The 13,530-nt window shown below is 34.9% G+C and overlaps 1 protein-coding gene across 2 annotated transcripts; it reads left to right on the forward strand.

The window, feature by feature from the left end:
- The first annotated feature begins 51 nt into the window (after positions 1–51).
- Positions 52–13,404, forward strand: LOC140762355 (E3 ubiquitin-protein ligase UPL7). Of its 2 annotated transcripts, XM_073100097.1 has the most exons (14): positions 52–182; positions 265–387; positions 1,076–1,313; positions 1,886–2,478; positions 2,964–3,947; positions 4,031–4,365; positions 4,656–4,934; positions 5,066–5,318; positions 6,780–6,950; positions 7,039–7,131; positions 9,143–9,250; positions 11,950–12,066; positions 12,820–12,909; positions 13,058–13,404. In XM_073100097.1, exons 1-14 carry the CDS (start codon positions 156–158, stop codon positions 13,139–13,141), a joined length of 3,495 nt encoding a protein of 1,164 aa, XP_072956198.1. In that variant the 5' UTR covers positions 52–155; the 3' UTR covers positions 13,142–13,404. The 2 variants fall into 2 exon arrangements, 1 of the variants encoding a protein (XP_072956198.1); XR_012104720.1 differs by lacking the exons at positions 11,950–12,066; positions 12,820–12,909; positions 13,058–13,404 and adding an exon at positions 8,981–9,069.
- The last annotated feature ends 126 nt before the right edge of the window (positions 13,405–13,530 follow it).

Below are 13,530 nucleotides of genomic sequence, written 5' to 3' on the forward strand. Positions count from 1 at the left end.
TTTGTAATAATAAAATAACAAATAAGACCGGTATGATTATGAAGTATTCTAAATATAAAACTTCTCCGGAGAGACATCAGGAGAGAGAAATTTCATCGTCTTCGTCTCTTCCTCCACCGGCAAGGACGACTGGATCTTGGCAGTCCAATCCCTTCATGTCTGCTCCCCCAAATCAGCGACCGGTTTGTTCTTTCGTTCCTCTCTCTTCTCAAATATCTTTATCGTTGCTTGATCTCATCTTCTTAATTTATTTTTGGGTCACAGGTATCTTTGAGGGGCGCAAGCGCTAAAGAGATCTCCAGGGATGCCCTCCTCGAGAAGGTCTCTCAGGAGCGCGAGCTCCGCAGTTACCTACGCCGCGCCAACGCCGCCGCCTTATTCATCCAGGCAATCTCCCCCTTCTTCAATCTCTATCTTCTCTTATATTTGTCAAGTTCTTCTCTTTGGATATCATATTGCAATTCTTCTGAAGATCGAACCGACAGTTGTAAATTTGTGAATGGAAAATGTGCTAATTTGAGAAAAAGAGGCCTAAATCGGCGATCAGAAAGGTCCTCGGAAGTGACCTTTTGGTGGATACTGTAATAGAATTGCAGGCATCTCTGGGATAAAGAATTGGAGAGAAAATAATATTAGTGAGTGTTATGTGCTGGACGGATAGGTCTAGTGAAAATTTTAAAGGATCTTGATGGTAATTAAATGATATCTAGAAGCAAATGTATTAGGGTTAATAAGATGAGATTGAAATTAAAATGCGGGTTTCAGATGAGTGTTCATTAGATGTGTAACATGAGAACTTTGCTTCTTGGAAAAGTATCTTCCTTTTGTCTTATTACAGCATACCCTAGCAGGCATACAGAAAGATTAGAATGGCCTTGTTGCATCAGGATGTCATATAATGGATGTCATTTTATTATGTCTAATGCTACTATGGTATCCGATTAATTTCCATTTATTAAATGATTCTCCATATAGTTCTTTTTACAAATACATGTTGTTTCAGAGATCTCATATGATCAAGATTCTTGTTCTGTTCTTCTAATGTATAACCTTTTTCCTCTTTTTTGTCTTTTAGCGGATCTGGAGGAGGTATTATGATATGAAAAAGATCTCAAAGCAGCTCCAAGAAGAATGGGAATCATTAGTTGATCAGTACAACTATTCTATGACAAACAGATGGATTTCGAACAACTTGCTAAGGCCATTTCTTTTCTTTTCTACTCAATCATTAAAATATCAAAAAAAGCAACTCAAGGATGTGAAATATATGTCAGCATGTTTCACAATTCTCCTTAACAGCATAAACTCATCTGGTATGTTTTCTTTCCTTTTTTTTTTCTTACCCTTCTCATTTTTATGGTTGAACTTATCAAATCCATGCACAATTTCCTTATGCTGCATTTCTAACTAGCTTAGTACAGTAATACTCTGAGCTGCAGAACTCTGATAACTATGCATTATCATAGTGAATATATCACATCTTTTCTTATGATTTCCATATATCTTGAGTCTGGTTTGTACAAAATGGGACCACATAGCAAAGAATGATGGGATGCTACAGGGCCGACTACAATAATACTTTTTGTGTATGTACTCCCGATGATACAAACCTTGTGCTTGCCTTGTCAGGTAGTGTGTTTATCAAGTGAAAGATGGTTATAAGAGAAAGAGTAACTATGGAGAAATGCTATTATCTTTACTCAGGCAAGCCTTGAAATGACTAAATGACCAAACTGTCACTAAATTTCACTTGGAATGAATTAGCTTTTAATAATGAAAGTTGAATGCTTACAGGAAACCCCTTTTTATCTTGCTCCTATTTTATAATTCTGTATTCTTAATATATATGGATTTTTCCTGATACTTTATTCATTTCAAATCATAGATATGGACAAAAACTTCTGTTCTTTGGCTGTGGGTACACTGGAGGAAAAATCTGCTTGGCTCTATCAAGCACAAAAGATGGTTTCACTGTGTTCATTTATTCTTGCCGAGTGTGATTATTCCTCTCCTGAGGGTGAAAACATGATTGCACTAACTGCTCTTGCAATGCGCTTGGTTATATCTTTGACTGATTTAAAAGGGTGGAAGAGCTTAAAAAGTGATGATACTAGAGTTGCAGATGTCTCTGTGAAGAGGTTGATTAAATTTATGAGTACAAGGAAAAGTAGTACATACAGCTGTATTAGGAGATACATCATTAATCTTGGTGCTTACTTTTCCTCATTGAAGAATAATATTGCACCAACAGACAATCAATTCTTGATTACTGCAAGTGCAGTAACTTTAGCATTGCGGCCCTTTCATTCCAAGAAGTCAGATATAAACAATGCCGATTCTTTCAATCTAGATGAGGCTTCTGAAGAATTCTCTCTATTTATAATGACAATTCCATTCCTCTGTAGATGTCTACCGTCTCTGTTGTTACCTGCTCTTAAGCACAAGTCTGCACTGCTATCATCTCTTAATGTTTTCCTGGTAAGAACCACTATTATGACATACATGAGTTTTAACTTTTCTTTATCATAGAAGAGTCAGTGGAACTTTTGGATATCTGAATTGAAATGCTTATTCTACAATTCCTTTCATACTTCATACTACTTTATACTTTAAAATTAGCCTGAAATATCAAACTTTTGTGATAGTTTTGCTTTTAGTTTTCTTAGTCACATTACCAGCTGGAGTACTTCTTAGGTTAGCACATGTTCCCCTAGTTTATATTTGACACTTTAGTCTTTAATATGCTCATTCTGATCTTTTTTTTTGTAGTCCTATGTAAACTATGGAGATACCGGTGACAGTGTTAGAGTGATATTATAATGGTGCTCCAATTTCACTCTTACAACGTTCCAGTTTCTCTGTAGTTTTATGCCACTGCATAGCTCATAAAACTAATATTTCCCTCTTCCATGCTTAAGTTTTTGTGGCCCTGGAACTGATCAAACTGTGGCAGGTGATGGCAGATTTCCAAGACTAAAATCTTTGAGGAAATATTAAGGTTAGAGAAGTCAGAAAAGTCTGGTTCTGGAGCTAAGGCCATTCCTTTCTCTGGTTGGGCACTTGCAAATATTATTAACTTGGCAACTGAGTATGATGATAGCTCGGCCATTTCTGGGTCCTTCATCCAAGGTTTAGATTGTCAGTTATATTTAAATGTTATTAATTGCATTTCTCAGAACTTTCTAGGCCTTCTTGAGAACACTAAAGGACTGATTGGAAAGGATAATAATAAGTCATCAGGAACGGATGATTCTTTTTCAGAAGAGGTTGAGTCAGATAACTTAAGTAATATGAAGTCATCATTCATTGACCTTCTTAAACCTGTGCATCAGCAGTGGCACCTAAGAAAGCTTATGACCCTGGCAGAACAGAATATTTCTAATCTGAGAGAAGGTACTCATGGTCCAGATCAGTTCTTCGAGCACTTTGGGAACTTAAAGCTACTAAATATAATACACTTTTACTATTACATGCTTAGAATCTTTTCTCTCTTGAACCCTTTTGTTGGGTCATTGCCTATTCTTAATGTACTCTCATTCACTCCTGGATTCCTTGTGGAGCTATGGGAAACATTAGAAACTTCCATCTATGATGGATGTGACCACACCACACTTCAAATCAAACATTATGCTGCTTCTGGGAATTATGGTGAAGAAATGCGTGACTCAAGGCAAAGAAGGAACATGAAGGATACAGGAAACAAGTGGGTGAATGTGCTACAGAAAATTACTGGAAAGTCAACAGATATTGTTGATACTAATTCAGGTGATCACACTCTAACTCCTGGTGAGGTCAACAAGGAAGCATATGATTTATGGGATGTTGAAGCTGTGAGACAAGGAGCTCAAGGCATCTCGAAGGACTTGTTATACATGTTGCATCTGTTTTGTGCTACGTATGGACACCTGTTGTTGGTTCTAGATGACATAGAGTTCTATGAGAAGCAGGTATAATGATGTTAATTGACTTGTGCTGTTTTTTCTTCAATAGATATTGACTGTTCTGTTGTTTATTTTCTTTTCTTGTACAGGTTCCGTTTACCCTAACACAGCAGCGGAAAATTGCCTCTGTGCTTAACACTTTTGTATACAATTCTTTTATCCACAATAGTGGACAAAGCAATCAGCCTCTTATGGATTTAGCAGTAAGATGCCTTCATCTTCTGTACGAAAGGGACTGCAGGCACAGGTTTTGCCCCTCTTCTTTGTGGCTAGCACCTGCTAGAAGAGGTCGTGTTCCAATTGCAACTGCTGCCAGAACCCATGAAGCTGCATTTACCAATGTGCAGTGTGGTGATGCTTCAACCATTCCAATCACAAGATCTCTCCTTACAACTGTACCACATGTATATCCATTTGAGGAAAGGTACTGCAATCTATACATCAAGAGATGTTGACTTTTACAAAATACTGTTCTTTTTTCTATATGAAACTAGTGCACTATCTGCTCCTTGTCTGCTCTTTGTAAGTTGTGAAGACATTTTGCTTGATAAATAACATAAATTCTTCTGTTACTTACCAAAATGAAAAACCAATTAATTTGCAATAGGCTTAAGATCATATCAATATTCTGTCTCATTTCTTTGGTTGTACTTTTCAACTTTTGCTTAAGCGTACCATAGAAACAGTTTACCCATTGTTCTAGCTCTTTTTCAGAGTTCAGATTTTTAGAGAATTTGTGAAGTTAGACAAAGTCTCTAGAAGAGTAGTTGGTGATGTGACTGGACATGGTCAAGGATCAATTGAGGTAGTTGTTCGTCGAGATCACATTGTTGAAGATGGATATACACAGTTGAACTTTCTTGGGTCAAGGCTGAAGTCATCCATTCATATTTCATTTATTAGTGAATGTGGTCTTCCTGAAGCTGGTCTGGATTATGGGGGTCTATCAAAGGAGTTCTTGACGGATTTGGCTAGTGCTGTCCTCAACCCCGAGTAAGTCTAGGTTCAGTTTCCACCTGCACTATGGTTTCTTTCTCCCAAGAAGCTCCACACTAGATAGCAACAGATACAGATTATTATATATAACTGGTTTGATATATCTGATTACCTTTTCATGGCAACAGATACGGGTTATTCTCACAGACATCCACATCCGATAGCAACTTAATTCCTAACTTGTCTGCTAAACTTTTAAAGAACGGTATGGAAATGATGGAATTTCTTGGTCGAGTTGTTGGGAAAGCTCTTTATGAAGGGATTTTACTGGACTATTCTTTTTCACTGGTATTTGTGCAAAAGCTGCTAGGTCGTTACAGTTTCCTTGATGAATTATCTACAGTTGATTCTGAACTCTACAGGAATCTTATGTATCTCAAGGTAATGTACATGTTGTAGCTTGGTGTCTCTTGTAAGTTATGACTTTGCCATCTTGTCTGCTATGTGTTGATTTCTCATGCATGTCTCATATTTGATGTGTGCTACAACAATTGTTGCTTACATCTCTTTAGGCATGTTTCTCAGAATTTTTTTTTTTTCTGCTGGCTTTCCTGATTTGTAACTCAGAAGAATAATCTAGTACATATGCACATATATAATGTGTGTTAGCTAAGATGTTTCCTTGAGTCTTTATACCTTAAACTCTTAATTAAAGTCAACTTTCGGACTTTCATATTGAAGATCCATGCAGTTAACCATGTACAAAAATCATGCTTTTGGAGCTCATTTATTTAGGTATCAAGGGCTCCCCAGATTTTCAATTGTTCATAGAAGGAGTTTGCTTGCTTGATGATAAAAAATTATTCATTTAGTTTAATATGCTCTGATAATTTGCATCTTCTTAAACATATGTAGTTAATGCATAGTGTAGAACTTAAGTTCATGATTTTTATTCTCTGGACCTTTCATATGCTATAACATATTTTAAAGGCTCATACTTCAAAGCAAGTGTCCTTGACTCCTATCTATATTTTTTATTTTGAGAGAATCAAAGCTTCAAAGCTCAAAACTCATTAGTATTTTAGCTTATACACACAGACGCACATGTTCCCATGCATAGGCATGCAAGCAAGGTCTCTGTAAAGAGAATGGATTCTTACGATAAGCAAAGGTGTGATATAGAGTTCACACCTACCATGATGTCAATGGAACTAAACTGTTATAATTATAGTCCAAAATGTCTACAAAATTGTTCATCTACAATGTCTATAACAGCTATTCATGTTATTATCTGGATCAAAGTTGATTGGTTGGGAAGGTTAACAGGGTTTGTCCAGCTTCATGGATGACAATATAAATCTTTATTTTCGCATAATCTGAGTTTGTTCTAAGCCATTTTCGCTCAAGTCGTTCAGCTCTTTTCTTCATTAGTGTTCTCTTCTTTCAGCAATCAGTGTTAACAACTTTGTCAAAGATTCCTACAGTAAACAAAGCTGAATGGAGGAAAAAATATTCATATATACAATACCAAATAGTTGGGACTAATAAAACTTTTGTTGTTGTCAATTAGATTTTCAGACTGATGGAAAGTCAGTTTGGACTTTGGAATAGGTTGTACTCTTCTATTGATGAATGGTATATATTGACTGTTCTACCATGCACTGGTAAAGTTGTGCTACTAAGGCAGCAAAACAAGATTAATTATTTGTAGATTACATGATGCAAATATAAAAAGTATGTTTTTCTGTTTATGTTGTTTAGTAAAAATTTTAGATTAGTTTATCTTTTCTGGCTGTCACTTTAAGTTGCATTTCCTTCCAGTAAAATTGGATCTGACTTTTATAGTCTTGATGTTGTATCTCCCTGCTTATCTAAGTTTGATATTACTTTGGCATCAAACAGCATTTTGATGGTGATGTCGTGGAGCTTTCTTTAGACTTTACTGTGACTGAAGAACTATGTGGTAAACGGGTTGTCACTGAGCTTAAACCTGGTGGTAAGAATGTGTCTGTTACAAATGAAAATAAGCTGCAGTATGTTCATGCAATGGCAGACTACAAGCTCAATCGCCGGGTATGACACGTGCTCAATTTAACCGTGCATACAATTACTTGTATATCTCTAACACAATTCTTTATCATCCTACAATATTACTTTTCAGATACTCCCATTTGCAAATGCATTTTACAGAGGATTGAGTGATCTTATTTCACCATCTTGGTTGAGCTTATTTAATGCAAATGAATTCAATCAGGTAATCCTTTCCTATGATGTGACATAATTCTTGGGATTAGGACTCGTAATGGAGTCCTTTTCTGAAAGTGAATGAAAGTTGTGTAAGTTATTATCGTGTCTGCTGATACTGTTTGAAGTTACATAGAAGATAGAAATTTCCTGCCAATATGTTTTTGTTAATATCTCTGCATTTCCACCTATGTAGTTCCTTGAAAGCTTGGACAACGCCTTCTTCGCTAATTCTTCTTTAATACATTTGAACGTAAATTCACTTCCACATTTTTAAGTGAGATATTGGTTTTTAAAAAAGCAATAAGAGGTGGTTAGAAAACATAATTGTATTGTGGGAAAGAGTAAGACTGATAAATGTAGCACAAAGCTGAATTATCCGATGCTGAGACTGACCATATTGCTTGTTGACACGAGATTATTTGTTCAGACTCTTCAGAGTTAATAAAATTAAAACAAAGTCAGCAGTATGAAAGTATATATTTAACATTTTGTTTAAAAAATTCATTTAATTTTTCTGATGTTCTTTTTGCATTTTTCCAACTTACAGGAACTTTAGGTAATCCTTTTAGGCTTTTAGCTATTTCTAAATGGCCCATTTGATGTCTCACATACTATTAAATCTGATCATTTGGGGAAAAAACATTATGCTCAATGTTTGACTAATATGGCCATGCTAGTTTTCTTTTTTTATAGTTAACTTTTTATATGCAGTAATAGTTTCCTCCAACATCTCATCTATGGACTATAAGAATTATTTTATGGTATATTTACACTTGTCATAATTATTTTGTGTACCAAATTGAAAAGGATATTAATGTCATTTGGAAGCAGAACAATTTCTTCAAGGAGAATGACATTTTGGATTTGATGATGATCATAATTAGAAAGTCTGGCTTGAAGCAGTTGTCTATGATGATAGTGTTTGCTCATATTTTTTCTTTACTTGGAAATCAAAGTTTAGCTCTTACTCTAAGAAGCACAAACACGGATATGGGACACGGATACGACACGATACGGACACGGGGATACGACAAATCTTAAAAAAATAGGACATGATACGTTTAGGACACGGCAAAATAAATAAATAAAAGCATTATATGTATTATCGATACGTTTAAAGAAATATTTTTCTAAACTTATAGTATACATACACAAGCATGCATAAATTATTCATGAGAGAAAAACAAAATGTATACAATATTACAAAGCCAAAAATGATAATGCTAATACGTGATAATAAAATTCTATATTATAAAAAATAAATATCTAACTACCTGAGAATAAATAACTAACTATCATTACTTAACTACAGTGGATGGCATAGGCGAATCTGTGATTTTACAATAATTTGCATTAATATTAATTTTTTTGTATGTACTAACTTGTGATTGTTGCATTATATTTCTATAGCATATGCAGGAATTTCCTAAAATCGATAATTTATGTTATCAATTTTTATAATATATGATAAATCTTATGTCCAAAACGTTTCTCAAGAGTGTCTAAAAGTGTCTAAAGAGTGTCCGAATTTATTCTATAATTTTTTAAATATGAGATATGTCGTAGAAGTATCCGACACATGTCCAATGAGTGTCCGACGAGTGTCGGACACGGACACGGCATACTATATGAAGTGTCTGTGTTTCATAGGCTCTTAGTTTTGCAAGAGTATGGTGCCTTGTCCCCCTAAATTAATGTGCTGATAGTTGTGAGTTGTATTAGAAGATCAAAATGTTTCTTCTTGCTAACATAAATTTGATATTATCATGTCCCTTTTGAAATTGATAGTCTCTTAATATTGCTAAATTAATGTACAAATAATTTCATTTAGTTTCTTCTTTGTCATGATGAAGCAGCTTCCATCTACTTAGCACAAGCAGATTGAACTTTACGTGCTTTTGAAATTGATGTCAGTTGGAGATGGATTTACTACTAGATCTAATAGGTGCACCTCTTGATTCTATTTATTGTGAAGTTATGACTTTTTAACTTTTTTTATCCATAATTGTCCTGTGCAGTTGCTTTCAGGTGGAAGGAATGATATTAACATTGATGATCTGCGAAGCAATACAAAGTATACTGGTGGTTATTCTGAGTCCAGCCGGACAGTTAAACTCTTTTGGGAGGTAGCAAATTCTTATTGCTATCATTTTTCTTCTATGGAGATTATCATCTTTCACATTTTCTTTTTAATATTTTTTCTCTGTCTCTCTCATATAGAGGGAGGTCAAGGTGCTTAGGAAATAGATAGATTGCTTGTTCCTAACTTCCTATATATGTTTTCCCCTCTTTATCAACCGACTACTAGATGAATGGTTAGTTGAAGAATTTGTTTTCCTTCATTTTTGGTTTAGATCTATTAAAGAAACTTGAATTTTAGTGTGCAATTTATTTATTGGTTATGTAATTTGTAATGAACAATATGGATCATCAATTTGGAATTTTGGTATGTGATTTGCCTCAGAAGAACTATTAAATTAATTTTAGGAACATAACAGGCATGCGGCATTGGTATATCCATATATTTACGTATAAAGGTTTATAGGGTTAAATGCAACTAAACTATAATTCTAATGGGGGCTTAGACCCAAAATCAAGATACTTCCCTGAATTTTATATTTTTGCACTTAATCCCCTAAGGTCCCAACTCCCAACTGTAAGCAGCTATTAGAATTTCCATCTATTTAATGGAAGTGAATATTTTTCGTTGAACAATTAAATATAATGACATAAACATCCTTTCACTATTAAAGAACCTTCAAAGAAGACAATGGTACTTTGGTGCAAGGACAACGGCTGCTGACAACTGCTGCTGACAACTGCTGCTGACAGCAACAGCTGAAGCTAGAGAGAGAGGGAGAATAAGGGAGAGAGAGAGAGAGAGGGAAAAAGCAAGAGAGAGTGAGAGAGAGGAAAGATTAAAAAAAAAGAGGGTATGAGAGAGAGAGAGAAAATGGAAGAGAGAGTGAGGGAGGGAAAGATTAAAAAAAGGGTATGAGAGAGAGGAAAAAAGGAAGAGAGAGTAAGGGAGAGGAAAAGATTAAAAAAAAAGGTGAGAAAGAGAGAGAAAAAGATAAAAAAAAGAATGTGGGAGAGAATGAATACTTTAGACTAACAATTAGAGGAATAGAAAAGAAGAGAGGGAGAAAAAGAGATTTTTACTTTTTAGGCTTTATATGTGAGTAATTATTATTTCTTATTTTCTTATAATTTTTTCTAAATTTTTAAAAATTTCTCTAACATTTTTAATAATATTTAGAATTTTATTTAATTAAAATAGTCCGATCCGATACAGGCGGTCGATACGGCCGATACGGCCGATACAACCGATATGTATCGTTTTTTCGGACGGCCGATCCCGATCCCGATACCGATTTTTAGAACCTTGCTTTGGTGTTTTCCAACATTTTTGTCATGGGTTGTTAATAATCACTTACTAGTTTGAACTCAGGGAGGTTAAGCACAACAAGTCAAAATTCAAGGGACACCTTGATTTTGGGCCTAACCTTGTGGGGTGATTTGCATTTACCCCAAGTTTATATTTTGCTAATAAGCTTATGTATTTATTATATATCTAATAAACTATTATGTATATTTTAACTTGCAAGTTCAGAATACAGGTATACTGTTGGCAACATACTTGACATATTACTGTCTAACCCAGTTCAAGGAAAGTATGCAATAAACATGTAACATATAATCAAAGACGTGATGAGATGCCTCATACTGGTTATTGCTTGACGACATATCTTTACCTACACCTACTTCAAGAACAGTATTGGATATAAATGTACAAAGAGGTGATGTGATGTGATGTGATGCCTTGGAATTTTTTTGAAAAAGAATTGAGCTATAAATTTTCAAAGATGATTGAGAGTTGCACTTAAATTACAACAGGATATAGTTGAATTTGTGATATGTCTTTGGTGTCTCATGGGTCCACTGTAAGTGTAACTTTCTTTTACATGGATAATGCTACTAGTATTTTGTGCCCTTGTGGTCGTGCCACCTCGAGGCTGACCTGATCCCATGGAAATTTTGTAATTACACAGCCAAATGCCATGCCTTTATCGGTGTCCTTTTGTGTTGGCGTGGGTAATCTGGGAAAAGTAATGTGGTGTGAGACTGAGTAACATAGTATACTAAACATGCTATAGGCATATTATATTTGATGAAATGTGTGGTTGATCATTTAGATGTGTATTAAAAACTTAAAATGGACGAATAGTGCTGCTAGGAAAACACAATATCAAGTAACATCATGTGCTGTGGAACAACTTAGGCTAAAAAGATATACTATTTTGAGATGGTTAATGATTTCAAACTTTGCAGATGGTTGATTAAACCCATTTAGTGCACCATTAAGGAGTGTTTACTTCAAATTTGATGTGTCCAGAAAGGGCAAGGCAGACAAACAGAGAGGAAAAGAAGAAAATGAGTGGTGATGTAGTGAAAGAAAACCATTAAATCCTTAAATTAATAAATAATCATGAACCTACATACCGGTGAAGGTGGAAAAGATTCACGTAGTTGGCATAAATTAGTCAACACTGTAGACCTGTTTGCAAATATCTATGTTATTGTTTTTGTCATACTTTGTGCTGTAAACAAACTATGGAACACACTAGTGCTTTTTCCTGGTTAACAATGCCAATGCTAATATAGTCATTAATAACCCAATCAAATTTCTATACAGATTTAAGATATTGTATGCTGTAGAGCATCGGTTATGCTTAGAGTTCATTATTTTCTCATGGTAATGTAGTTCTACCTCAGGTGAAGATTTAATGGATGTCATCTAAGAGTGTATATATTGAACCTGCAGGTTGTTAAAGGGTTTAAACCAACTGAAAAATGCATGCTACTTAAATTTGTCACAAGCTGTTCTCGAGCTCCTTTACTTGGATTCAAGTACTTGCAACCACCTTTCACAATTCATAAGGTTTGATCTCTTGGAAGCCTTCTAAAAGTTCTGATATATGGTTGAACTTTCTGCCTTTATTCATAACTTTTACCATTTTTTTTTTCTTTTATGATGCTTAAAGATGCTTCTTTGATTCATGACAACCCAAAGATTGGAAGTGATAAAGAGATTAGCTGGTTCTTATGTAGTATTTATGGGATTCGATGGAAGCCTGTCTTAACATTTACTGCAATTAAGATTATACTACGCATTAATCTTGTTTGTGGGTAATTTCTGTTATTGTTTGTGTTCTTGTTTGTTTCATGTTAATGCAGCCTTCTGTTTTCTTCATTTTTTCCCTTATTATATTTTCATTCTTAATTTGGATACTCTTTAAGAAGCACTTCTTTTAATTTCACCCAGTCTTTAACTTGAATATGGTATTATCTGTTTCTTTGGAGGGTTTCTGGCTTTCAACCTGACGTTACAATATCGAGGTCTGTGCTACTTTGTTCACATTTTATAACTCTTGCATGTCATTGTTGGTGACATTTTTCTTAGTGGGTAGGTCAGATATGTTTGATTGGATTAATTTCTAGTTTCAACATCTGTAAACTAGTTTACAAACTTAATGTAATTATGTGTATCTAACTATAGATCGGTGTTTGGTATTAATCAGCAAGTACATTCGAGCAGTAAATATTTTTGGTGACAATGGTTTATTCCCCCCCCCACCCCCCCCCCCCCCCCCCCCCCCCCCCCATGAAATTTATGTACCGTATATTGATTTAGGTTCCTTGTGATCTACCTCTTTGGGCCACAATTGGCGGTCAGGATGTCGATCGTCTTCCATCTGCTTCCACATGCTACAACACTCTGAAAGTAAGCATAGCTATTCGGTGTTGTCATTTCACTTGCTATTGCTTCCCCCATTTAGTTTATTAGTAGTTCTATACCTTATATCCCTGTTGAAAAGCTAATCTTTCATTTGCATGCTGCAAAAATTTTGTTATCCCTGCTATCATACCAGCTGCCAACATACAAGCGTTCAAGTACTCTGAGAAACAAGCTACTTTATGCTATCAGTTCAAACGCCGGATTTGAACTTTCTTGAAGATATATTAGAAGTTTCTCTGAGAGTTGCTTACTGTTGCCCTGTAAATATCTGCAACACCTTGTAGAGATGTGTGAATCAAGTTAGAGAGATGATTGACAAAAGGCTAAAGAAACAAGAATTGTACATATTTGTTATTTCTTTGATGCACTGCGGTCCAATGTAAACGCAAATACGTTCAAAATAACCATTCATAAGGCGAGTCATAATATATTTGTAGATGATACTCTGCGAGGTTAAAATAGAATACTTGTAATTTATTATACCCTTTATTAAGCTTCGATGAAAAGGTTAACAATTTCTTATTAATAAACCATATGAAGACAATTGATACAAATAAAAGTTCAATTATGATAGTTTAATTTTAGACAAGAATGAACAAGAGTTTT

The sequence above is a fragment of the Typha angustifolia genome, chromosome 7, assembly GCF_048772165.1.
Source record: "Typha angustifolia cultivar Huaian chromosome 7, ASM4877216v1, whole genome shotgun sequence".
Lineage (NCBI taxonomy): Eukaryota > Viridiplantae > Streptophyta > Magnoliopsida > Poales > Typhaceae > Typha > Typha angustifolia.